Source organism: Mustela nigripes, chromosome 17, assembly GCF_022355385.1.
Source record: "Mustela nigripes isolate SB6536 chromosome 17, MUSNIG.SB6536, whole genome shotgun sequence".
In the NCBI taxonomy this organism is placed as follows: Eukaryota; Metazoa; Chordata; class Mammalia; order Carnivora; family Mustelidae; genus Mustela; species Mustela nigripes.
Genome location: NC_081573.1, coordinates 6,327,978 through 6,354,644, shown reverse-complemented (window position 1 = coordinate 6,354,644; position 26,667 = coordinate 6,327,978). Strand labels below are relative to the sequence as shown.

At 56.0% G+C, this 26,667-nt stretch overlaps 1 protein-coding gene across 2 annotated transcripts in view; it reads right to left on the bottom strand.

The window, feature by feature from the left end:
* LIG1 (DNA ligase 1) overlaps nucleotides 1–26,667 on the bottom strand; it is a 38,386-nt gene that overhangs the window by 4,944 nt on the left and 6,775 nt on the right. For both annotated transcript variants that reach the window (XM_059383025.1, XM_059383024.1), the window contains 23 exons: nucleotides 26,361–26,432; nucleotides 24,759–24,848; nucleotides 24,111–24,246; nucleotides 22,174–22,300; nucleotides 19,339–19,434; nucleotides 17,886–17,987; nucleotides 16,873–16,992; nucleotides 16,630–16,705; nucleotides 13,938–14,018; nucleotides 13,669–13,725; nucleotides 10,928–11,100; nucleotides 10,349–10,515; nucleotides 9,899–9,975; nucleotides 8,970–9,061; nucleotides 8,660–8,759; nucleotides 7,665–7,750; nucleotides 6,829–6,944; nucleotides 5,758–5,853; nucleotides 4,966–5,076; nucleotides 4,326–4,397; nucleotides 2,522–2,666; nucleotides 2,311–2,393; nucleotides 1,267–1,419 (listed from right to left, as the gene is read on the bottom strand). In XM_059383025.1, coding sequence (XP_059239008.1) covers nucleotides 1,267–1,419; nucleotides 2,311–2,393; nucleotides 2,522–2,666; nucleotides 4,326–4,397; nucleotides 4,966–5,076; nucleotides 5,758–5,853; nucleotides 6,829–6,944; nucleotides 7,665–7,750; nucleotides 8,660–8,759; nucleotides 8,970–9,061; nucleotides 9,899–9,975; nucleotides 10,349–10,515; nucleotides 10,928–11,100; nucleotides 13,669–13,725; nucleotides 13,938–14,018; nucleotides 16,630–16,705; nucleotides 16,873–16,992; nucleotides 17,886–17,987; nucleotides 19,339–19,434; nucleotides 22,174–22,300; nucleotides 24,111–24,246; nucleotides 24,759–24,848; nucleotides 26,361–26,377 — 2,373 coding nt within the window. In that variant the 5' untranslated portion in view covers nucleotides 26,378–26,432. The remainder of the gene's footprint in view (nucleotides 1–1,266; nucleotides 1,420–2,310; nucleotides 2,394–2,521; nucleotides 2,667–4,325; nucleotides 4,398–4,965; nucleotides 5,077–5,757; nucleotides 5,854–6,828; nucleotides 6,945–7,664; nucleotides 7,751–8,659; nucleotides 8,760–8,969; nucleotides 9,062–9,898; nucleotides 9,976–10,348; nucleotides 10,516–10,927; nucleotides 11,101–13,668; nucleotides 13,726–13,937; nucleotides 14,019–16,629; nucleotides 16,706–16,872; nucleotides 16,993–17,885; nucleotides 17,988–19,338; nucleotides 19,435–22,173; nucleotides 22,301–24,110; nucleotides 24,247–24,758; nucleotides 24,849–26,360; nucleotides 26,433–26,667) is intronic.

Genomic DNA, 26,667 nt, shown 5'->3' with positions numbered 1-26,667 from the left:
TTTTCCTCTCCAGTGAACTTTTGTTCAAAACAACCCCTTCCCCTGCCTCTTTCTGTTCCATAAAATAACATTCCTCTCCTTCATGGGATGAGCCCATGGTTTCACCACAGCTTGCACGTCCCCAACTGCAATTCTCTGTTATTTCTGAATAAACCCATTTTTGCTGGTAAAATAAAGGACCGTTTTATTTTTAAGTTTAACACATTCGAGTTGTGCTTCTAGAAGTCCTAAAGACAAGGGCAAACGGTCTAACATCTTTTATCACTATGTTACTTAAATGTATCTGATGACATTTAAAACACGGTATTTCTAGGACAAAAAGCAGGGGAAAAAATTACTGTTATACAAAGATCACAGCTTTGTAAAGGTGTTAATAAGACAGTCCCTCAAATTTTATTAGTGGTTGGGGTGCCTGGGTGGCTCAGTTGGTTAAGCATCAGTCTTTGGCTCAGGTCATGATTCCAGGGTCCTGGGATCGAGCCCCACATTGGGCTCTCTGCTCTGTGGGAAGCCTGCTTCTCCCTCTCTCACTCCCTGTGCTTGGGTTCTCTCTCTCTGTCAAATAAATAAAATCTTTAAAAACATTTTTTCTTACTAGTGGTTATTTCTAAGCATTGGAGTTGTGGGTAACAGTTTATGCTGTTTCCGTGGCAAAAGCCTCACGTTTGTTGGGTTAACAATGTGCGTAGCTTTAAACAAAAACCCAGACCACCGCATTTTCCAAGCTGCCCTGTGCATGGGGGAGGGCCAAGGAGCAGAATTCTGGCCCAAGCCACAAAAGCTGCTCACTGGCTGAGGCTGATACAGGGGACATATCCCTCTGCTCAAGGCCTTCCTCCTTCCTGCTGCCTAGAGCGTGCACGGCCATGAAGGCTGGAGCTCCTGCAGCCACATTATGAAGATGAGGTTGGAAGCCCATGATCAAACCCCTGTGCATGGGGGAGAAGCCTGGGTCCCCAGTGACATCGGAGAGCCACCTGCCCCCCCCCCTTCAGACTTCTCCTTACGTGAGAGAAATGTAAGACCCTCGTCAGCTATCCTCACCCGCAGCTGAACTCGATTCTTGACGTAGCTTCCTTAAAACTTTCTCTATGACAGTGCATTTCTCTACGTGAAGCAAGTGTTACTTACAGGATCAGAAAAAGCACACAAAACCTAGAAAAAAAATAATCCTACACACGGCATGAGAGCCTCTTTGTTCCCCCCCCCCCCCCCACGTCACTCCCCAGGCTGAGTGGACCCTACTTCCCTCCTGCCTCCCCGCACCTTGCATATGGCCTGGAGCTCCTCACTCTCCTCGTCGTAGGCAGCCAGCAGGAAGCCCCCATAGCGGCCGGCCCGCTTGCCACGGCCCAGGTAGGCGCCGATCACCACGAGGTCCAGGGTGTCGCCCACACCATCGAGGTAGTCCTTCTTCAGCTGGGAAGGTAAGGCAGGAGGTGAGGGGACGCTGCCAAGGGGCGGACCTCGCTGCTGGAGGCTCCGCGGTTGGTGGAGCCGGGGCTGGCGTGAGTCTAGGGAGAGCTCCCGCAGAGGCCGAGGACGGCCGCCGGGCTGAAACTGGCCGCGGGAGGAGCTTCTGGATTTCCAGAGCGGATGCGAAAGTGCCTGCCCACAGGCACCTGCTCTGCCCAGCACCACCCCCCACCATCTGCCATTCACGGCCAGCCAGATATCTTGTGCAAAATGATAATCAGACCATGGGACTTCCTGCTTAAAACCTCACTGGTTTCTCAAAACCATTAAAGGGAAACCCAGAGTATTTTATAACAACCCCAAAGTGCTGTCTGATCTGAGCTGCTCTCCACCCCGAACTCACCTCACACCTCAAAGGCCTCGTTCCCTGCTTGTTTCGACCTCAGGGCCTTTGCACTTGTTCCCTCCACCCTTCTCCTAGATACTCTGTCCCAGATTTCCAGGCAGCTGACCCTTTCCTGTCATCCGTGTCCTGACCCAAGCATCAGCTCGGGAGAGGATCAGACCAGACCCCATGACCAGAGCACTGCAAGATCCTCGCTGGCCCCTGACCTCGACTTGCTTTCTTCACGATGCTCATCGACCCCGATGTCATCTCATCTACGGCCTGGCTGACTCCCTTCTTGCTGTCCCCACTCAACCCAGACGGCCCACGCAGAGAACAGAAACGTCATGTAGCTCCATGGAGCTCAGGTGGGGGCAGTGCTTAGAGGGGCGGCCTCAGGCTGGCTGGACTGAGAGCCAGGCAGGACCGAGACCCATGGGGTGAGGTGGGGGCTGGAACCCGGTGTGGAAAGATCGCCAGATGTGGGAAGGGCAGCCGGGCCAGCTCACCTTGAGCCAGTTGTGTGACCTCTTGGCGATCTCGTAGGTGGCGTCGACATCCAGGGTTTTCACCATCAGCCCCTCACAGGAGTCTGAGGGAGATAGGGACAAGGGGCCTTTGTGAAGCCGCGGCTCAGGACAGCCAGCTTGCAGAAGGCACTGGGGCTGGGGCGGGCAGGAATGCGGGACGCACACGGCGGCCGGCCCCAGACACCCTCACCTTTCACAGACTGCTCCAAGAACTCGGCGATCTGCTCCGTGTCCTTGGTGTCCAGGGAAGTGGCGAAGACAAACTCGCCCTCCGTCTGCACAAAGTTCTCCCGGAGCAGCTGCCGGCGTCGGGAAAGTGGCTCGCGCACCAGGGACTGGGTTGGGGGTGGGGCAGGAAGAGAGAGACAAAGGGACATCACTGTGGATGAGAAGAAGCCGGGGCCTGGGACAGACAGGACACCCGAGAGTCACCAGCCACTGCACAGCTCCCGATGGACCGGCTGGACAGGGAGGAACCATGCCGGCACCAGGATTTTGAGAAGGGAAAGGACCAATTTCAAGGGCAGGTCAAGAGCGGCGCGGGGACTGGAGACGGGAACAGACTCCTGTTATTAGGGCTACGGTTCCTCATTCAACACCGGCTGAACAGAGCCAGAAGGAAGCCAACGACCACAGGGATGTAACCTCAATGTGTTTCTGAGAATGTGTTGCATTTTCATCCAGGGGTCAGCAGCCCTGTCCTACAAAGAACCAGACAGTAAATATTCCCGGGTCTGTGGGCTACTTGGCCTCTGTTGCAACCGCTCAACTGTGGGCTATTGGGCAGAAGTCAGAGGACAGGAGCATCAAACCTTTACAGACAAAAAAGGCTGAGACAGATCGGGCCCACAGGCCTTCGTCTGCCGAGCTCTGAGACCAGATCCACTCGTGGGAGAACACTGTTTGCTTTATATGGCGAAACAGACTTGCCAACCTTCTGGAAGTTAATCTACTCTCTGTGACCTTATTAACTGCCCCCTTTCATGTTCTGTGCACTCCCCTGATTTCAGAACAGCCCTGCTGGAAACCAAGCAAACCGATTCCAAGCTGAATCTGGCAGGAAGCCTTGTTCTTACAAACCATCGGGCAGGCTGCGGGAAGAAGTCACCTAGCTCTCGCCCATCCAGCCCCAGGGGAGGCATGGCCCTCCTCCACCAGGCTGAGGTAGGATGCTTCCTGAGATGGGGAGCTCACTCCTTCTGTTCTCTTCCATCCCTGCAAGGGCATGGAACTTATCTCAACAGCCCAGACTCATCTGTTCTGCGTCCAGATTCACTCTGAGACTCTCCTAAGGGGAGACTCTGGTGATTGATCCCAGTAGTGATAAGGAAACGGAGGCCCTGAGAGGCTAGGTCACTGGCCTGTGGCTGCACACCCAGGAAGGGAGAGCTGGGATGTAAAAAGAGGTGGTCTGGCTTCCGATTCTTACCCCAGCCCCAGAGCAGTAGTTGGCAAACTTTCCAGTCTCGGGACACCCCCGACTCCAGACAGCTTGAGTATATGTGGGTTACATCTCTGGATATGTACCAGAGCAGCGACGGAGTACCCGCGACGAAATCGCGTGTTTATACTGGCTACGTGAAAAGTGAGAAATCTGGGCGTTTGTTAATTCATTTAAAATCAACGCCTCCCATATGTTAACCCAACAACAAATTTTTATGAAATGTGCCCGCGTTAGGGAAAATTAGGGAACAGGTGGCATTAGTTTATGTTTGTGCAAACTCTTCCATGTCTGGCTGTTAATGGAGCTGGGCTCTCACGTGTGCATGTGCACTCAGATGGTGGCCTCGCGGGGAAACTTGGCCTCGCCCAGCTGCGGAGCTGGGGAAGGTGGGTGGGGCCTCACAGACTCCCCTGCGAGGGTCCTGGAGATACCCTCAGGGGTCCTCAGGCCACACTTTGAGAACTGCTGCCTGAGTGTGGCCCCACAGACCTCTGGCTCCCAAGCTCACACACAGCCCCCACCTGCCCCCAGACCCACAGCCGGAACTCACCTGTCCATTGAGGTAGATGAGGTCGAAGGCATACAGACACACCTGCACTTGGATTTCTGCTGCATCCACCTCCTGGGTTGGCACAGAGGGGAAAGCAGGGGTGGGGGATGGAGACAGGGGCATGGTCAGTGTGCCTCCCACCATGCCCCAGGCAGACACCTGTCACCTACCACTCTCCCCTTCTCTCCAGCCAACAGGCCACACACCCGTGAGGGTGACAATGCTCCCGGCTCCAGGCTCTGCACCGTGATGGCTCTTAGCTAATCCCAACAACTTCACTCCCCTTTGTCAAATATTTGCTCTCCCAGCCTCCCTGTACATTAGCTACAAGCTAATGGTGTTGATGGGACAGAGTTCGGGCCATTGAGGGAAAAGAAGTTTGCGGGGCACAGACTGTGGGGAGGCCTCCTGGAACTGATCTTTCACGATGAAACAGAGACATAGGAAAAGGGCTCTTCCCCCTTTGTACTTGGCATGCTGGGATGAGAATGCAATGGCTGGAGCTGTGGCAGCCACCCTGTAAAAGGCAGCAAGAACCACATCCCAGTGGACACTCTGTTCTTCTGGGGTCGGGGCAGGGCTGGGAGGAAGAGGAGAAAGTGTGTGACTATGGCAGGCAGCAGAGGGGAATGGAGGCTACCTTGCGTTTGCGGGTGGTAAGCACTTGGAATGGCTGGATCTGCTTCTTTTCCCGGTCCCAAGCCACGGCTTCTGTGTCCAGGATGAAGGATGTGACTGATGGGAGTTTAATCTGAAAGGTGAAAAGAGAGAGCTGGGACTACTAAGAGGTAGGAGATGAGGGCAAAAGACAGGCCCAGAAAAACAAATGTTCTTTTCCTTCCACAGCTCTCGAGATCCACCGATGAACTGATGCCAACTTAGAGACGCATGTATGAATACACACCCTCAATGCCCATAGGAAGGGAAAAACAAACTTTTCTGAGACTTACTACTTGGTCCCATAAGTTGGAAACCCAGTGGCCTTTGTCAGTTCTCCGGGAACTTGTCCACTCCTCTCTGAAATCTCTAAGCCACCACCAGTCCCCCATCTTACTGAGCCCAGTCCAGCCAAGGCCACATCATGCTACCAGTCTCCCTGCTCCTGCATGGACCCTGTGTGTAACCCACTCTCCTCACAGCAGTCAGGGTGCTCTGAGCAAACCCCAAGTCTGATCGCAGTGCATCCCTGCTAAAAACCATCTCCAGCTCCCCAAAGCTGTGGGGGCTCTCCTGGGTCAGCCTCTGGCCCTCCCAGACTCTGCACCCCAGCAGGCCAGTCTCTCTTATTTTATGGACTGGCTAGGCCCCTCCAACCACAGGGCCTTTGCAAATGCTAATCATGCTCGAATGCCTGTCCTTACTCTTCATCTCCACTGGGAGGACTTCTTTTCCCTCAAAGGAACACTACTGCACAACTCCGGCAGATGCCCACCTTGGGGATGCGGCTGATGATGTCCGGGTACTTGCTGGTATTGTCTTCCTGATTCCTGCTGAAGATCTTCACCTCCCCGCCTTCCAGGACATGGATCTGAGGCAGTGGGAGAGGGGAGGGGGACTCAGAGCCTGGCCTATCCCAGCTGGCCCTAGCCCTACCTTCACCGGCAGAAGGTTCCAGAAGCTCTGGAGGAGGAATCAGTGCAGAGACTGGAGGAAGTCATCTCCTCCATCCACATGGCGCCTCCCACCCGTTCATGGAAGCCCCTGCCATATCCTTCCGCATCCTCACTACCCACAGACCCCCCGCCCCCGACCCTGGAGGTTCCGGTGTCTTGCTCTGTCTATGCGGATTTGCCTGAGTGTTAAACCATAAATATCTGAATGTATTGTGTTTTCATACAGAGCCTGGTCACAGTCCTTAAGCAGACCTACGAATATGTTGTTTTACTCGTACGACAACTGCATGTGTGCTAGATACAGCATATGTGACTTAAAACACATATGTATTTTCAAGATCACTGCTGCTACTATAAATCCTTTTGTTTCTTATTTTTTCAGTATCACAGTTTGAAGATCCATCTGTCTCGTTCGCTGCTTCTAGGGCCTCAGAGCACCAAGCATCACCTGCCACATGCGCTCATCTGCCCCCATGATGAGCACGACAAGCATCCTTACAGACCCAAGCAAGGATGTCCCTGACTGCAGGGTGGGGACACCCTCGTACATAGCCAGCACACTGTGGGCTAAGGAGGGGCCTCCCACCACGGCTGGTACAGTGAACAACCCCAACCACAGGGCACGGGCGGGCAAAGCCAACATTGCTTCAATTCCCACTGCTGTGGCTCAGAGATCTGGACGATTTTGTCCAATCAAACTGACTTCCAGTAAGCCCTCGCGGTGGTTACTGACACAGCCACTATGTGAAGGTGGAAACCAAGGCCTGAGAAGTGTGAGGTCGCACGGGCAGTTTGTGGCAGGACACAGTCTGAGTTCAGGTCTGAGTCGCCCACAGACCCCACTCCTGGGCACCTTCCCTCCTGCTGCAGGGGTGCGCCCGCCCCCCTACCTGTGCCCTCTGCCCATCATATTTGTACTCGCAGGTGAAAGCTGCCTCCTCGAAGCGTTTCAGGACCTCGCTGACTCCGCGGGTGGGGTGTGCCAGCATCGGTTTCAGGGGAACCCCTGGGAGGGCGGAGTGAGAGAGTAAGCTGGGGGAGGCGCCAGCAATGTGTGGGATGGGGGTGTGTGGGATGGGGGTGTGTGTGGCAGAGACAGCTGGCTGTGTCCCAGGGAGAACACGCCCTCACCTGGCCTCCCAGCTTGGGACACTCACAGCCTCCCCTGCAGGAAGGGAAGTCCTTGTGATTAGGATGCCGGTTAGGATGCATGGGGAGTGCTAAGTGCAAGGTCTGGGTCACGCCCTCACCCCTCTTCTCTCTCTCCCTCTTCTATGATCTAGAAACCTGAGCCACCTCTGGTCACGCACCTTAAGGTGAAAACCTTGAGACAATAAAGTGACGGAACAGAGGAAACTCAGTCCCCAGTGAGGGGAGAGGGGATCCCTGGAGCCCAGCCACGGTGTCCTCCCTGATCACCTGCCTTCCTCTGGACTCTTACGTGTGAGAAAAAGATTCTGTCTGGCCCAATCTACTGCCTTTTAGCGTAATAACTCTGTTCCAGCATTTAACCCCCACCCCGCCTCATCCGACTGGGACTCCAAACAGAAGACGGGTGGGTTTCAGCACAGGAAACAGGATTCAGTTTTGGAGGCAAGAGGAGGAATCTGCAGGTTCTTGGCGGGACAGAGGAAGCTATGCCAGGAGGAGGGTGCGGAGCGTGCAGGAGGGCAGGTCCCCCAAACCCTGCCCCATGCCCTTTGCCCCCCACCCAGTGGCTTGGTACCTGGGCTCAGCTTGCAATGCTCTGGGAGGTGCTCCAGGCCATGCTCCAGCAGCACAGGGATGATCCGGTCCAGGTCGGGCACCTCACTGGGGCAGAGGCAAACATGAGCCGGCAGCTGTCTTTCCAGAACTCTGGCAGCCTGGAAACCCTGTGCTCTGGCTGCAAACTGTGCTTCTGCCAGTCTTTCCCCTCGTCCGGGGGTCTGCTCGCACCCGTCCCCAACTCCTCCACATCCCCGACTCTGGCCGTCTGTCACACTGCCCCACTCAGCACCACTGCACGTCGCTCCGTCTCCCCTGCTCTGGGCCTGCTGTCACCCCTCCCTGTCACCAGGAGACCAGGGGCCCTCTACCTGAGCTACACATTAGAACCCCTCAAGGATGGATTCAGAAATTTCTCCAAGACCAGGCCCTGCCTCTCAAGAGTCTGACGGAGCTGGCTGGGGGCAGGCCAGGGAGCCCCAGTTTATAGATCCCCCCCGTAGGCAGAGTGGAGACCGCTGCCCTGGCCCTGGCCGGGATGGTGGGGGATTGGCAGGTGCCCCAAGGGCATCTGCAAAAATGCTCCTGGGCCCTCCTGCCGCTGACATTCTCTCTGGGCACTTACCGCCTCGCTGTGGCCAAGCCCCCCCTCCCTGGAGCCCTCACTGTCACCCCATGGATGTCCTAACCCCTCATTCCGCGTTGGTCACTAACCCTGCTCTGGTTCTCTCAGCCTCTGCGCATGTGCGGTCTCACTGGGAGCTCTCAGATGTCTGCTGCACGCACCTGCGGCCAGCACCCCTCCCTGCTCCCTGTTCCCATGTCCCTGGTCCTAACACGGTCCCCTGCCTCATGCCCAGCACCAATCTCGTCTGGATCACTACCCCTGCTCTGTCACCTGCCCCACGATATAGTCACTGTCACCTGCCACGTCACACGTGGCCCTCAGGGCTGAGCCTGCCGCCCCTCTGTCTCCCGCCACCCTCCCACTCTGCCCACAGCCCGGGATCTCACCAGAACGTCTGCTTCAGGATCATGCCCTGCTCCTCCAGCCACATCTTTCGGGCCTCTGCTGTCCTGCCTTTCCCAGCATCCACAATGCCCGGGGGGAATTCTGAGAACAGACCACCAGCAGAGGCTTGGGGACCTGCTGACCCTCCGGCTACCCCGGGGGCATAGCAGGCAACGTCAGTGAAACAAGGAACAGAAACAAGGCTGCCAGGGAAGGAGCCTGGAGAGGAGCGAGGCCGTGTGGATTTCGGGGAAAGGAGGGTTACCCGGTTGACTCTGGTGCTGGGTGTGGGGACAGACCACAGGGCCTCACCTTGGCCAGGGGGCGTGAGGCTCACGGCCTGGGCGAGGGCGGCTAGCACCGACTGCTCTGCTAGCCCGAGACGCAGCCGTCCGCTCAGGGCTCTGGGGAGACAGCAGAAGAGGGGGAGTGGGCTTGTGGCCACCCTCACTGTCTTGCCCTCCACTCCCTGCCCCTGCCTCCTCCCGTCTCCCCCACCTCAACTCTGTAACCCTCTCCTCGAAACCTGAACCACCTTCAGGGCCAGAAGGGACCCGAGAGATCATGCAGTCCCACTGAGCAGACGAGGAAACGGAGGCCAGCCCCTAACAGCCATGGCCGCCGGCCTTCCCTAGGCAGAACCAGGGATCCCGTGATGTCTTTGTCTTTCAGCGGGCCTCTGGGGAATTTCAGTGAGGCTCAGGGCAAGTGAGCCAGGACACAGTGGGCTGGGAAGCAGGACAGGGCCTCCCCGGAGGGGCCCAGAGTGTGCTACTCAACAGCCTGCCCCGCCCCCCCCCACAGGCCTGGCTCTGAGGCACTGCCCTTTAGCACGAGGCATACTGTCCCCGGGCCTCCGTCTCCCCATCTGTAGACCCGGCTGAGGGTGACGAGGCCTGCCTGGCGGCACCTTGGGGAGGAACCACACCCGACTTGGGCCCCCGAGAAACGCTCTTGTGATGGGGGTGACCCATGGTTTCATTTCCACCTGCACGGCCACCGCCAGGCCCGCAGTCCTGTACTGCTTCCGCTGAGGCCAGGCAGGCAATGCTCATCAACCCTGGCACTGCTTGGCCACGAGCCCCGGGCCTTGAGGAGGGGAGTGGCCCAGGGAAAGGGACCCTGTGTTCCCAGTCCAGCCCCTCAGGGCCCAGTGTGAGGGCGGTCGGGGTCGCAGTGGGATTACCACAGCTGGTCTTTCCCTCCCACCGTCGCTCCCAGCCTCCCAGGACCACACCTACCTGGCGATGTATCGGGCTTCTGAGTGGCGGCAGGCGACAAATAGGCCTTTGATGACGTCCATCTTCTTGGCTGTGGACTGAAGGCCGGTGGAGCAGTCAGTGGCTGGGGCGAAGGGAGGGACCCACACCTCCTCCTGGCTGGTCCCCCAAAATAGGCCCTGGCTGTTTCCCCACTCCCACTTCCTATCATCCTGGGAGGTGCGAAGAAAGCCAGCTCCAGCCCGCCTCCCTCCGTCCCTCGAGCAAGCACAGACTATCTGGTGTGGGGTCACATGGCAGCTGCGGAGCAGGTGCCGGGATTGTGGCAGGAGTCCCCCCCCCACAAGCAGGCCCGAAGCAACCCAGCCCCAGAGAGCGTGACTGGAGGCCCCCTGGCCACATGTGTGCCTCTGGGTCGCCCAGGGAAAGGGCAGAGGGTCTGGGCGCGGAGGCCCAGCCTGCCCCACTCACAGCGCTGCCAGCCAGCCGGGCAATGTCTCGGAACTTGGTGAAGACTCCGGCGGCGGTGAGAGCGGGCGGGGGCAGCACGAGTCTCTGGGTGCTGCGGCTGCTCTCCGCCACCAGCCCCACGTCGCCCTTCTCGGCTGCCTCGGCCTTGACAGACTCCAGCTGCCGCCCTGGGGGTGGAGGGAACCCCTGGTAAGGGCGACGCACAGGGCCGCATGTCTGTCTCAGGTCCTCTCTGCTCACACCGGGCCTGGCCCCCGCTCATGGTCTCCCCACATCTCTCCTTGGCCCTCCAGGCTCAGCCGTGTCCCTGGGCCCCGGCCTCGGTCCCAGTGCCCTCACCCCGCTCCCTCTGCAGCCCATCTTCCCAGCCACCTCCTGTCCCCCGGCCTGCCCCATGCCGCCCAGCCTCCCACACCTGGACCAGCGCCCCACGCTCCTCCCACCAGACCTGTCTGTCCGATCGGCCCTTCTCCCCACCTTCAGAGCTCCCGCCGTGTCTCTCACCTCCTCCTCACCTCTGCACCCTCCTCCTCGGAGCCCCCCTCCCCAATGCTGGAACTGCCACCACACCCTGTTTACCTGTGGCCTGGGCCACCGCCTTGAGGAGGACGCCATCACCAACACCAAGCTCCAGGCCCTGCTGGGGCGGCCCGAGGCGGTTGAGGCTGAGGTAGAGGATGGGTAGGAGGTCTGGAGGGGACAGGGCCACCACAGAACGCAGCAAGTTGCTCAGCGTCTCTACCATCCGGAGCCTGGGTCGGGGGAGGGGAGCAGAGGTGTGACCTCCTGGCATTCTGGTGTTAAAGCAGGGAGCAGGTAGAAAGGACCCCGGGAAAGAAGAGGAGGAGCTCCAGTCCAGGTCCAGGTGGTACCACAGGTGCTGGGGACAAGGTGAGCCCATTCCATGCTCACGACCAAGATGGGGACAGCCATCCAGAGGAGCAGCAGCTGCTGGCGGTGGGGGGGGGGGGGGGCTTTTGAGATGCCAGTCGGGGGGGGGGGGGGGGGGTGCTTACTGAACACTCATGGCCCCGCCACAAGGGAGATACTGATATTACCCCCACTTTACAGAAGAAGCAGCTGAGGCCCAGGGAGATCATGTAACTCGGCCAAGGTCACAGAGCCAGTGAGAACCAGGCTGAGACGTGAGCTGAGGCCGTCTACCCGAGGACCCGCGCTTCCCACCCCTGCGCTGGCTGCCGGCTCAAAGAGTAAAACCTTGTTTCTGCATGGCTGCGTTTGTGGCTGAGAAGGCCTCACTGGAAAGGGAAGCCAAGTCTCCCTTACAGAAGCAGCCCAGTGAACACACGGGGGAGGCACGAGAAAGAGAAATGCAAAGCAGTGCGGGGCAGACACCACACACGTGACTTACGGGCAGACCAACGGCATGACCCAGACGGAGGGCCGCCAGAGCCTCAGGACAGGACCTCACTTGGAAAGAGGGGCTTAGCAGGTGTAACTTGAGGTCAGGGTTAAGAGGAGATCATCACAGATGGGTGGGCCCTCAATCCAACAAAAGTGCCCGTATAAAACCCACAAGAAGACACACAGAGAAAAAGAGCCTGTGGAATCAGAGGCAGGGACTGGAGTGACGTTGGCCACAGGCACGGATGCCCGCAGCCACCATCAGCTGGGGGAGGCACGAGTCAGGTTTCCCCCGAGAGCCTCCAGCAAGAACCAGCCCTGCCCACCCCTTGATCTTGGCCTTCTGGCCTCCTGAACCTTGAGAGGACACGTATCTGTTGTTTCCGGTCCCCAAGCAATGGCGATCTGTTTCGCCAGCCCAGGGACACTCCTATGGATGCTAAAACCAGCGGTGCAAGTCTGAGGAGAAATGGGGTCGTTGCACAGGCACAAAGGAAAGCCCCCAGGACGCCTGCTCACTGCAAAGGGGAAGGCGGCAAGTGTGGAGCAGAGGCGCTGGCAGATGGCCCTGGAGCCGCGTAACCAGGAATCAGACTGGTGGCTGCAGAGGAGGACCTGCCGTGGGTAGGGGTCAGGGTCTGGGCAGGTCCTGGCTGGGCAAGGACAATGCAAAAGGGGAAACTGGCAAAACCCAAGTGAAGTCTGGATGTCACCTCACAGTACGTGCTGACGCTAACGTCCTGGTCTCGACCACGGCCTGATGCTGGCGGAAGGGGCTGGCGTCAGGGGCCGCTGGTGCAGGGTACAGGGGAACTGATGATGCTGTGTCTGCAGGTTTTCTCTAAGTTTCAAACTATTTCAAGAAGATTTAAAAAAAAATTATAAAACCCTCCAACTGGGGCACATCTGGGGTTTGGACAGTCGCCCGCGGTTCTGAACGCAAGGACACTGGACAGTGTCTCTGGCCACCGAACAGCCAGCTGTGCTACTCTTTGCTCCACGGATCTCGGTGAAACCTCAACACGGACGAGTTGCACGTGTCTCGTGAAGAGACCGAAGCTCAGAGAGGTCAGGCCACCGGCCCACGGTCACATGGCCAGGAGGCAGAGGAACGGGGCCCACTCCCAGATCCATGTGCCCACCCTGGGCAGGGCTTGGGCTAACCAGGCCCTCCCACTGCTGCAGCCCACAGGTCTGGTGCTTGAGGCCCTTCCCGCACCCTCCGTGCCCTGCAATTCCACTGTGGGGCTTCTGTCCCGGAGGACATTCCTCCCGTGTTCAGAGAGACACACGTGCACGAGAACAAAGTGCTGGGAACAGCCTAAATGCTCCGCTCACGTCTGAGAAGTGAAAGAGGAAGGAATCCCACAGAGCCAGATTAAAAGGGCTGAGACCTACTTAGACCAACATGGAAGGATCTTTTGGAAACAAGGCTGATGCGCAGGTAGGAACCAGAATGGTGGGGGAGGGACCTGATGACACTGACTAGACACCTGGGACTGAGAACCAGGGGGCCAGGGACTAGGGGCCTGGAGAAGGGGGAGGGCCGCAGCCGGGCAGCCCAGTGTGCCAGCGGCCCGACTAACACTCGCCGGGACTGGGGTTCCCACTAGAATCCAGACCCGGACCTCCTCACACTGATGGCAAGAGGGTCAGCGAGGCTACAGTTACTTCTCCCTGCCCAGGGGAGATTAAGTTCCTGCCATCAGGAGGAGGCGGCTTCCCCACTCCAGAACCTGAGCTCACGTTAACGCCTCCTTCTGACCCACAGAAAGAGACAGAAGTGTGGCCCTCTGGGCCGGTGGCCCACAAGGCCCTGCAGCCACTCCAGGGGAGAGGGTGGGAGGGTGAAGCGGAAAGCGCAGAGGCGAAGGGACCGAGCAGCGAGAGCCACTGCCCCACCTGCCCCACCGCCCCACCTGCCCCTGCCTGCCCAGGTGGGCCTGATGAGTTACCGAGCAGAAACTTCCTCAATCTTCTCAAAGGTCCGGGCCACAGCCAGGTAAGGAACCCTGGGGAAGGAAGAGAGACACAGGGTAGCGTGTATAACCCGTGCCATCCATCTGTCTGTCCACCTGCCTCCCTCCACCGTTGGGGCGGTGGTCTTTGTCCCCAGAATGGGAACTTGAGAGGTCTGATGGCTTCCTCCAATGGAGGCCTCTGGGGAGATGCACCAGGTGACAGGGAGAGGCGGAGGGACCGCTGGGGGCGGGGGGAGCCTCACTTCTGGCCTGGCTTCCAGCACGCATCGTCGATGGGATGGTAGTTGTTCTTGGCAGGATTGTAGCTGGGGGGGTCCGGGGGTCTGTGGAGGCAACAGGGAGATTAGACACCTGGGTCAAAGAGAAGCCATTCCTCCAGCTAGTGTTTTCTGAGCACCTACTATGTGCCAGACACTGCTCAAGGCATGAGGGCACAGAAGGGAATGAAAACAAAGTCCGCGAATCTAGAGCTCACATTCTAGCTAGGGAGTCGGGGGAAAAAACCCCAAAACATAGAAACAAATAATTTTAATATCAAAAAAATTTCCAAAACCACAATAAAACCACGCTAGGGGAAGGCAAGATGGCAGGTGCTGCTTCTGAGGAAAAGGCTGGAGGAGACATTTGGGCAGAATGACATGAGAAGTGAGCAGAGTGGGTATCAGGTTGAAGAGCACTCCCAGCAGGAGAAACAGCAAGTGCAAAGGCTCTGAGGCAGAGACGCACATGATGTGTTTGAGAAACGGGAAAGGGGTTGGTGTGGATGAAATGGAGCAACACAATCTGCCTGGTTTCTGGGGGCCATTCTAAGAGGCCAGAAACCTCTTCGGGCCTCCCACCCAAGCCCTGCCTCACTCTCTCCTGATGGAATGGCAAGAAGAGCAGAAGGGTGCAGTCCCGAGATGTCTCCAAGTGCCAGGCACTATGCTCAGGGCACCTGCCTGTTAGCTCCCAGCTACACCAGGGACTCTTCTAACCCTGTTTCCCAGGCAAGTGCTTGAGGAGCTCACACACAGCTAGTAAGCAGCACGGCCCTGGAGACAGCATGCTGAACCTCTCGTTACCACGATTGCCCCTGGAAATGCCACATGCTGGCCCTGCCGGGGGCCCTGTGCTGCAGCCCCTGCAGTCTGACGCCTCTGGGCTCACATCCTTGTGCCGTCACTAAGCAGCCGTGTCACCCCAAGGGAGCAACCTCCTATCTCCGAGCCACACTGTCGCCCTCTGTCCAGCGCGGCTCCTGGGAGTCCCTACCACCATGTGCCATCAGGAGGGTGACAGAAGACACGATGGCGGGCGTTTCTCCTCCTTGGAGCACTCTGTGGGGAGCCTTTTTAAAACAACATGGGCTCCCCAGCCTCAGGCCTGTAGCTATGCAGGGAGGCCCAGGAGGATTGGAGAAGCCTCTGGAGGTTTTCAGGCTCTTGCGGCTGATTCCGACGCACAGACTGTGGGTGGCCATGCTGGACCGGAAGTGTGCACGGCTGTGCACGGGGAGCTGGACACATTCAGCCTTTCCTAAGTGGTAGCCGTCCTGGTGAGCCTGCTGTTATTATGAGATACCAGAGTACTGTGGTTAAGGAATTCCGCAGCGAGGGGGCACCTGGATGGCTCAATGGGTTGGGCATCTGCCTTCAACTCAGGTCATGATCTCAGCATCCTAGGATCGAGTCCTGCGTCGAGCTCCCTGCTCAGTGGGGAGTCTGCTTCCTCCCCCTTTCTCCCCACTGCTTGTGCGTGCTCTCTTACCCAAATAAAATAATTAATTAATTAATTAATTCCACAACCAAGAATCTCAAGGGGGGGTACACTCCTCCTTTGGGACATATGTGAGGCACTAATAGTAAATTCATAACAACAGTAGCAGCTTCAACTTGCTGAACTTGACCATGGCCAGACCCTAGTCAAATGTTTCGAACCCTCAGGAGCAAACTGGCCCAGAAAGGCTATGTCCCTTCCCCGAGGTCACACGGCCGGTGAGGCGGAGCTGGGCTTTCTAGCCACCCAGAGTACCGTCCTGCTCCAACACCTCCCTCTTCCCATCTGTGAAGTGGGGAGACCGGCAGACTCTACACACAGTGGTGCCTGGGGGATTCCAAGCGTCAGGATACAGAAGGCACGCCGCCCGGTGCCCGGCCCACAGTTAAGAGCGGATCAAATGTGTGCTTTCTGTCACCAGTATGTCCCCATTTCTGAGGTGAGGAGCCTAGAGGTCCTGAAGGTGTGTTGGTCTCCTTTAGGCAGTCATCAGAGATGGACAAGTGATTGGGCTGGGAATGGGATAAGAGAAATCACCAAATCCCATGAAATAAAAAGCAAGACAGAAAGCTTTGTGCATAGCAGGATGCTGATTTTGTCAGAGAAACTTAGTCGTAGACATGTAAGCACAGGCACATACCCTGGAGGCAAGATGAGGCAGAAGCCAGGGAAAGCCCAGACCCAGGATTCAGGGGGACCCGAGTCCCAGGCCCAGCCCTGCTCCACCGCCTCCCTGTGTGACCGGGGGAAGCCAACCTAACCCCTCGGGGTCAATTGTTCCAATGCCCATAAAATGACTAAAATACCCTCTCCTCTACCTCCACAGGAGCAGGGCAGAATTGGAAGTAACACAGCCTAAAAGAAACCATCCCGTATGCAACGCACAATCAGTGTGCGAGAAAAGGAGCCGACCATTCGTAGAGTGACGTCACATGCTGACACAGCGCCTTTCAATCTCCCCAGTAAAGTCTCAACTGGGACACAAAAATGACATTAAGAATGCCCAAAACACTGTCATTGTTATAATCTACCGTAATTACCGACGGTTCGAGCTGCAAGAATTTCAGATGCTCATTGGTCTCTTTGGTAAATGAATCAAATCCGCATTACCTGGACCCACCACAGGCCTCCCCTTAGCGCCCCGTCCTCCCCACTCGACAGCCGACACGGACTCACCCCTTGGCCTCCTCCTGTCTTGGAGTGCCAGGTCCCTCTTCTTTCCCTTCTTTCTTGGTTGCCGGTTTCCGGGGGGCTGGGAATGAAGTCAGGCAACTGTGGGTCCCCCTCCTGAGAGCCCCCACCAGCCAGTGAAGCCAGGAGTCGGGGGTCAGACCTTCCACGGGGCAGGGTGCGCTCTGGGGAAAGGCCCGCCTGCCTCCTCCCTGCGCGGCCGGGAGCCGAGGGGCAGCAGACACTCACCGAAGAAGCTGCTGACCGTCTTGGGAGCTCTGGGGGGTGGCTTGGCTGGGTCCTCCTCCTGAGCCTCCTGCTTCCTGGCCACCTCAGGCTCCGAGGTGCTGTCCGGCGGGGAATCTGCCGCTAAAGCGAGAGACGTCAGTTGGGGATGCCAACTTTCACCCCGGGACTTCGCTGGTCGCCCACAGCGTTCTGACTCCACAGACAGAAAACACCCGTGGTTCCACCCTTTTCCTTTCTGTGTGTAAGCGCTGAGCCCCTGGAGTCTGATGCCTTTCTGTCAGTAGTAACAGAGTTCTCCCTAGCGTCCGGCCTGAGACCGGAGACTTTACGGACAATGGTTTAAAAAGAAATCCCAGCATGATCTCAGTGGGAAGAAAATATTCCCACTTCTGCTGCAGTTGGCAGGAAATCAAGTACGGTCCGCATCCACAACCCCATTTGGCTGTGTCACACATAGGAGGTTCCCAGGCACCCGGCTGGAGCTGGAACCTCAAAAACCCGCAGCTCCGCTGGGCTAACTTCATCAACTACCCCTCGGTTAGTAACGTTTAGTACCTGTGATTTCTCAAAGATACAAGTATTTTGTTGAGGGATGACTGGCTCTTCTTTCCCATGTGCATGGGGGGGGGAGGCGTGGATTTTAGCCGTAAAAACAACGAATAAACAACGAATGCAGTAAAACCTCTGATTCCCTTAGAATTTGCATTTTAACAACACTTTTGAGTCTTACTTAAAATTAACTGGCCTCAGGAAGGCACCTGCGTGGCTTAGTCGGTTATGCGTCTGCCTTTGGCTCAGGTCATGATCCCAGTGTCCTGGTCCTGGGATCGAGTCCCGCATAGGGCTCCCTGCTCAATGGAGAATCTGCTTCTCCCTCTGGCCCTCACCCAGATTGTGCTCTCTCTCTCTCTCTCAAATAAATAAAAATCTTTTTAAAAAGAAAATAAACTGGCCTTGTAAGATATCCGACCCAAAACCAGAGAGCCGGGGCCACTGGGGGACTGGAAACTCACAGGTCTCTGGGTGCTCAGGGGACGTCACGGGCTGCTCCCCTCCCTCTGCTTCTTTCTTTTGGGTCACTTCAGGCTCTGTGAGGCTTTCTGGTGGGGTCTCAGCTTTGGATAACAGAAAAGTCACATGGCAAAAAAAGAATTATTCTGATCCCCAGGGACATTTCAACTCCCGAGACGTCCCGCCCCCAATTTGCTCCTGTGCCCATCAAGCATGTCTGTAAAGCGACGGGAGGGGTGAGCCCGCTCCTGCCCAGCCCCAGGCACGGCCGGGCGTCCACGGAATCCACACCCTGTGCATGAGCGCCTGGGCAGCCAGAGACAGACACAACCAGCCAGTGTCTTCTTACCAACGTCTAAAATTATTCACCGCAAGATACGACTGGGAAGAGTTCTAAATGTACATGATAACTTGATGTAGGTAAAAATGAAGTATGTTTTAAACTGGAAAAAAACCCCAGACTTCCAGGACAACAATACACACTGTGTAAGCGAACTTGTGAAAAACCAAGCAGCTTCCTTGCCCTCCCATGGCCCCAGACATTGACGCTGGCTAAAAATGCACAATTCACAGCAACAGTGGATACGGACTAAAAGACGGGGAGCCTAGCGAGGGGCTTTTAGTAAACAAACACTGGCGTAAGTCAAGGCAGCACACGGGCCCCACGGGACCAGTGGTTGTTTCCTGTTCCAGGGGACACTGGGGACACCTGCTGGTGACGGCGGGAACTACTAGCTCGAGGTCTTCCAGATTTCAGCGTCCTTAGCCCCCATGGCCTTGCAGCTCCTGCCCTCACCTGTCCACAAGGCTGGGCTTCCTTCCCGTGGCTGCACAAAAACCAGTGTGAACGGGGAACGGGGGATTCCAAAGTTTGGGCAATTGTGCGGAGAGCAGGACACATCCTCAGTTAGAAACTCACTGTGATTAAGGATGAAACAAAGAAGAGTACTTTCCTTTCACTGGACAAGTGCCTTTTTATCAAATGCCCAAGTTTCTAGAACATCAACAGTTGTCCGGACATAGCTACTTAATAAATGGCACCGTTGAGGTGCTGGCCCGAAGGGGCCATCATCAATTTACTTAGACACTAAGGGTGCTGTTGCAAGACTGGGGATCTCTGCCTCCTGGTCACGTTTCTAAGAACAAAGAAGTTGTGGAGAGGAAAACATTCTCCATCAACACAAACAGAAAAACAGGGTAAAAATGGGAAACTGCCTATGAATGAATCCTAAATTAAAGTGGCCCAAATGATTGCATTTCAAAACGCTCTCATAACCCAAATGCCTGTGTCGGTGTGTGGGCTTCTGACGGACACATCCGGATTCAGGGACACAGACATCAGACCGGGGATCCTCACAGCCTGGCCTCTGGGAGAGGCCCCCACCCTTCCAGATTCCCCACCAAGCACCTTCCAACTCTCTCGCTCTCTCGCTCTCCCTCCTCCTGGTGCCTCACCTTCTTCCTCCTTCTTCCTCTTGGCCTCTCTGTCCTCGTCCTTGGCCTGCTCCTCCAGGACATCCTGGATTGTCCGCTTAGGAAGCTGCTTCCGAGCTGGGAAGACAAAGGGCTCAGCATGATTGACCTTGTGGGCCCATCTACTCCCCAACCCCGTCCCAATGAGCTCAGGCCACTATGATGGGGCTCCCTGAGAAGGCTGCAGGACCCTCTCCCCTTCTGCCCCAGGCACACTTCATCCTTCAAGCTCTGCTGCTTCCTGGCTGTGTGACCCTGAGCAGGTTACTTAATCTCTGTGCCTCCATCTCCCGAGTGCACAGAATGGAAACAATCCCCAAGTGTAAGTGATGCTAGGACATGTTCGGCCCAACACCGAGCCGACTCAAGCAGCTGCCCTTAGGGCCTCATCAGCACCCCTGGGATCTGCCATCAGCGTGTGTCTCTGATGGCTCTTCCAGAGCCTCAGAAGTCCACATGCAGTAGGGAAGCAACAGGCCCTGACAGGGGCCCTTGCTCGTGACGGATGGGACCTGGCACATAAACGCAGTAGCTGCCCTGAACATCCGTCTTCTGCTGTCCGTGTCCCCTTCCCCGAATCACTCACCATCGTGCTCTCTGCACCCCCCAAAGACACGCCGTGTGTCTGAAGGCTTGTTTTGGAGCTCCAGAGGGTACTTCTAGAGGCCTCTAAGCAAGGTGCTCACGCATGGTGAGGAACTCACTGAGGCTATGGCTTTTTTATTGTCACCGGTCCCCTTGCCCCTGGCCTCCTGGACCTGGTAGCTCCCTTGCACGGTCACAGAGGGGTCTACTATCAGCTGCTGCTGGCACTGTCCCCCCTTACTCAGAAAGCTGGCCACGTTCCCCCCCTCCCCATTCCAGAAGCAAGTCTTTTGCTGCTGTGCGACCTCACCTCTCTCCAGCTGACTTTCTAACTTCCCACACCTGACAATCCTGCATTCCCAGCATGGCTGAAGTCCTGCTGTTCCCAAACACAACTCTGGGCCCTGGCACTTGCTGTTTGGGGGCCCTCCACACCAGAGTGCAGAAGTCCTTTCCTCTTAAAAGAATTCCCTGACACCCCCTGCCCCCAGGAGCAACCTCAGGGTCAGCCCTGAGCTTCTGGCACGCCCTGAGCCACTCAGCTATTTCATGATGAGCCCCTCCCCCTATTCTGCAGCCCTCCTGTGGCACCCCAGTAGCCCCAGGACGAAACCTAGGCTCCTGGCCTAGTGCGCGAGGCCCTCTGGGGGCCAGCCCCACCACACACTGTCCTCAAACTCACCCTGCTCCCCAAACTGTACTCGATCCCCCAGAAAGAGGCCAGCGTGTGCCACCCCGAGTGCCACGTGGCTCAGCTCTGCGGGCTGCCCATGGCTGCCCGGCTCCCCCACCAGCCCTGCCTCAGCCCGGTCAACACTACCCCACCTTCCATGGCTCGGCTCAGGTGTTATCCACTCTGTGCTCCTATAGTGCCAAGCCCCATTACCCCTTGAGACTCCTTTTCTTCTTTTTTGTAATCCCAAAAAACTTATTTTAAGTTTTTTATGCAAGTGTAATTCACGTACTATCTCTTAGTTTCAGCTGTGTTATGTATATATATTTTTTAAAATTTTAAGTAATCTCTCTACCCAACGTGGGGCTCGAACTCACAACCCCGAGATCAAAAGCTGTGAGCTCTTCTGACAGCGCCTTCCGGGCGCCCCCAGGTGTGTTGTTTCTCATACTAGCACCACCCCATGGAAATAGACGGTGAGCCACAGACCTGATCTTAAACTTGCCAGGAGCTATACTGAGAAAAGAAAAAAATCCAGATACGCTTTGTTTTAATAACAGTTTATATAACCCAATGTATCCAAAAACACTATTAACTCCAACGTGTTGCGTTTTCAATGTTAAAATAACGAACGCTCTCTTTTCCGTGCTGTCTTCGAAGCCCAAGGTGCCGTCAGCACATCTCAACTGGGCGCTAAGTTTTTCTCAAAGACAGCGGATTTGTGTTTGGATTTCACAGAATTTAAAGCCGAAGAAGATTTATGCACCCAAGTCCTTCTAAATGTGCCTGAGAGTCCTCGCTGACTCAATCCGGCATCCGCTTGCACACTTAAACTTAACGAAAATGCTGCAGCACTGAACATTGGGTCCCTCGGCCGCACCTGCCACACCTGTCACCGAGCATCACGTGAGGGTCTCTCACCGGTGCCTCCCCACCCCGTTCAAAACACTCCCGATCCCTCGGGGGGGATCCCCCGGGGGACAGAGGTGCCATTCCTCAGGCTGGCTTTCCATGGACCTTCTCCAGTGTCCCCACTGGGGGTCCCCAACCTGCTGTGCTAAGCACCAGCACACCAAGCCATCAGTGCCCTGAAGGGCCTTCTCAATGTCTACTTCCTTCTGCCGTTAACCCTTCCTTGTCCTTCAGGGCTCAGCTGGGCGAATCTCTCTTCTGCAAGTCTCCCTCTTCACTGTGCTCCCAGAGCGAGCCGTGCTGCCTCCCTCACGGCCATACCCGTGGTCACAATAACCAACACATCCTGAGCACTCGCTATGGGCCGGGCCCAGGTCCAAGTAGTTTCCCCATATTTCCTCTTAACCTCTGCATGAGAAATGCTGTCATTGTTATCATCCTTGTTTTACAGATAAAGTAATGAAGCTTTGCTTTGATTTCTAAGAAGGTAAGTCATTTACCCAGGGTCACACAGCCAGTGGATGACGAAGCCACGCTCTCAACCACAGCACTAAGATTGGAGCTGTCACGAGGCTGGCTGCCTGGTGCAGAAATCCTTGCAGGGACAGACAGGCAAGGGAAGGGGGCAGGGGCCTGTGTGTCCTCACCCGTCCGCCGCTTCGGGATCCCTGCTGGGGAGATGTCCACAGGAGAGGTGCTGGAGAGGGGAGGGCTGCTCTCGGGCAATGTGACAGGGCTGGGAGGGGAGACTTGTGGAGAGCCCGGGGCAGGCTTCTGGAAAGCAAGAAAAAGCAATTCTTGAGTGAGGAGAGGAAAGAGTAGCTACCTCCTTGTCCTTTTCCAGTTGGGGGTAGAGAGTTCCCTGTCCTCGTTCAGGGCTCCTCTTCTCTTAACCCGGGCCTTAGCCTCCTTACCCTCCTGTGAAATTTCATGGCGCCAGATGTCCCCATCAAGGACAACAATAACAACTCTCTTTTTTTCTAAAGTAACAGAACTTTTGATTTTTAGCTAAACATATAATGGCCCAACTAAAAACCACATTTCACTGCCTCCCCTGCAGCTAGGTGCAGGCCAGAGTCTAAGAGCCACACTTCCCGGCCTCCCTTGCAGCTAGGTATGGCTGGAAGCCCGAGAACCACACTTCCCAGCCTCCCTTGCAGCTAGGCGTGGCCAGGAGCCTTCTACACAGTGCAATACAAGGGATAAGGGTGTACACTTCCCATGGAATGCCTCGCTCTTCTCACTAGCCAAAAATGGACATTTGCTTGGACAAGGGAATCTAGGATAAAAATAATGGTACAGAAGCAGCCTGCGTCTCTGACGCTGAGAGACTGCCATGCTAATCCTGGACTTTTTGTGCTCATTAGAAGGAGAAATAAATTCCTACCTTGTTTAAGCCCGTTATTTGTATGTTAGTTTCAATCCCTAACTCATCTTACAGGGCCCTCTGCCCGTTATTAAGTGACAGTCTCACAGCTTCATGCCTACCCCGTCCACTCCCCCTCATGAGGCTGGGACTCTGCAAACCCCTTTCCTGTTCTGGCAGAAAGCTCCAGGGCAGGCAGCACCACAACAAGGCATGAGAGGGGCCTGCGACAGGCAGATCCGATTTACAGCATTTCCAATTTACAGCATTTCCAACACTCACGGGGCCCAAGACGTGATGCCCCATGGATGCTGTCACTTGCCACCCAGCGCCTGTCACAAAGATCTAACCAGGCCCTCAGGCACCACCTGTAAGCTCAGAGAGCCCAGCAGGCGCCAACTGGCATCTGAAGGTCTCACTGCCAGGTCCACAGCTGCCACCTCCATGATGCCTTCCAGTTCTCTTTCGCTCCTGCAGTGACCCGCTTGAGAACTGCATACCTAGTTGGTAATTCTTTGTCTTAAACTCTCTCTGCTCAAATCACTCATGTGGTTTCTCTCTATTTGCACCCTGATGGGTGGAGGCCCCAAAAGGATGTTGGGAAGGCTCAGGACCCAAAGCCACCTCTGTCCCTCTCCTGCTCAAAACTATTCCACACATCCCTAGCGGCCACGGGGAAAAGTTCAACCTCCTAAAGATGGCCCCTTCTTGTCTCTGGAACCCGTGAATATATTTGGTTACATGGCAAAGGGCAATTAAGGCTGCAGAGAGAATTAAGGTCACCAATCGGTTGCCCACTGGGTGACTTTGGAGCAAAAGAAGGAAGCAAGTCAAGGTCTCTGGAAAAGGTGAAAAGCCCTCTGACAATAGGAGAGACGGGATGGGTCTCTGAGCTCTAATTCTGGCTCATGCATTGTTCTCAGATCCATAGGTGGACTCTTCCTGCTCAGAGTCACCCCGAACGGTAGGTGCTTCCAGGGGGCATATGGTACAGGTGGGGCGGCTGAAGACCGAGGGCCAGAGCCTGCCCCAGGCCACGGGGCACAGGTGGAGCAGAACTGCGCAGACCAGGCCGTCCCTCTGCTCCAGGGCATGGTCGCTCAACTTGTCCACCACCTGGGGCATGAGCAACTGAGCAGCTGGCCTACACTCCGCGTCAGAGGCTGCTGGGAACGATGGCTTCTTCCAGTCACGGTGGGCAGGCTTGTGGGGACCTACCTGGCCTTTGGAGGGCGTGAGGGCCTCATCCTCCTCCTCCCCTTCACTGCCCAGGACCCGGGCCACCTTCCGCCCCGGCCTCTTCACTGGAGAATCGCTCTCAGGCACCTCTCCATTCCGCTCCTTCAGTGCCATCCTGGAAGGTGGGAAAATGGGGATGCTCTGGCAGGCAAAGAGGGGGTCCTTCCCGAATGTTCCAGCCCTTCCATTAGGTCCCATTCCTTTCCTTCTCATTCAAGCATCCCATGAGCTTTTTCTAGGTGCTCCTTAACATACATTCTTAATCGTCCATCCACAGCTTGAGACTATCCTTCCCAGCCTCCCCTGGAGGTGGGAACAGCCTTGTGATGGGTCCTGACCGAGACAATGGAAGGGATAGGACTGATGCATGCACCTTGCTCCTGAATGCCTGCCCACAGTTGTCTTACTCCCGGAACTTGGACTTGCCAACTCGCTTTGACAAGGTGGAGGCCCTGGATGCAGCTGTGCCTGAAGCCGGATCTATGCCTTTCGATGTCCCAATTACTGAAGTCAAAAAATTCCCTTGAGGACTCCCAGACATTCTGAGCTGGGTTTGACACGCTTAGAGCCAAGGGAGTCCTGACTTACAAAGGAACAAATTCACCATGTCCTCGTCCCATTACGTACTTTGGAGGCGGCTCCGTCTCTCTGACGCTGTTGGAGGTCTCCTTCTCTGGCTTTTTCACTTTGCCCTCATTCTTGGGGTAGAAAAATGACCTGGAGGAGCACAGAAGGAGGGGAAAATGGGAACGATAACTGCATGAAGAATCAGGTAAGTGCTTCCGATATGCCAAAGCCTCTCTGCACTGGGGAGTCAGTGGAGACAAAGAGAGCAAGTCCCCACCCTCAAGGGGTTGACTCCGTAGAAGAGGCAGCTGTTAAATAACTAAACAGAAAAGGTCAGGAGGTGTGAAGTGCGCTGGAAAAAATCATTAAGGCAAGGTATTGTCCCTCCGCTTGAGACTGGCCAGCCCGAGTGCTGGCTTCCAGAGAACTGAGCACTGACGAGGGACCACAGAAGGGTAAGGTGGAGAGGCCTCACCCACACTCTCCTGACCCGGGGATGTTCTGCATCCCTACTATGAGGGGATGAGAGGCTACCTTGCTTCGCTGCCTTGAGCCCCCTCTAGTTATGAGAACAACATCAGACACATTGGGGGATCGTCTGCAGGTATCCTGACAAACAGAGTCCGAGAAACTGTCACCCGGAACCACCAGAGGGAACCGAGGGGGCACGATAACTAAACGTAACACAGTACTCCGAGCTGGGTCCTGGGAACAGAGAACAGCATTAGAAGGTACACTGGGGAGGTCGGAATAAAGTGTGGAGTGTGGTTAACAGGAACGCAACAATGCTGGTCCCTCACTGTGACCAATAGGCCACGAGATGTCAACGGTGGAAGCCGGGTGCCAGGTTCCAAGAATGGGCCCTATTATTGCTACAACTTTTCTGTATGTTTAAAACCGGTCCAAAATTAACACATAACTAGTGGTCAGTCAGTCAATCAACTGATCAAGCCCAGCCCAGCCCAGCCAGGGGCAAAAAAGCCATGGAAGGGCACCATGAGCCCAGGACAGACTATGCCCAGACTCGTCATCACATGAGAAAAACGCAGCCTGTGATCTGTGACCTCCCAGGTCTCAGCTGGGGCAAAGAGGGGGTGTCGGTGTCTGGTCTAGAATCCATCCCCTCCTTCTAGGAGCAGCCCCTCCACCATCCTATCTGAACACCCTCTCGAATTCCAAACCCCGAGGTCATTAATTCTGGAAGGTTTCAACTACACAAGCCATGTAACTCCCTGTCTGGTTTTCCTGAAGCCGGCTTGTAAGACAGGCTTTCCCACTCTGGACACCACTGATGTTTCAGGCCAGATCATTCTTTGTTGTGGGGGGTGTCAGCAGCAACTACGCCCAGCCCATCACAAGGCCCCTTCTCCCCCTAGTTGTGACTACTAAGAACATCTCCAGGCCCAGCTGGCTGTCCCCTGGGCAGAGGGGGTCAAACACTGACTGTGAACCACTAGGTCAGTGTTTCTGAACCTTCAGCTAAAAAACTCTGGTTGCATCACCCATCCTCCCGATTCCAGGCCCATGTTCTGCACTGCTCGGCTTCCGGAAATTCTGATTTGCAGACTAACTTGTGTTCTTCCAAGAAAAGGCACAGAAACAGAGAAACAGAGATCTCAGCGCTTGTGAGACGGTGGGGCAGGGGCGTGGGTGGGTTCTCACCTGATACTTCGCTGCATGATGGGCCAGAATTCTCCCTTCCCCTCTCCTCCTCCTCTTCTCCAGCCGCTGCTCCTGAAACAGAAATCCAGATCCTTGGTGAGACTACTGGTTGAGCACAGATCAAAACACGTAACCCTCCTTCTTTCAGAGAGAAAAAGAAAGAAAAAAAAATCCATAAAATCAGAAACACGAGTTTCCTCACTGACAAGAAACTCCCATTTTGGGGGCACCTGGGTGGCTCAGTGGGTTAAGCCTCTGCCTTCGGCTCAGGTCATGATCCCAGGGTCCTGGGATCGAGCCTCGCATC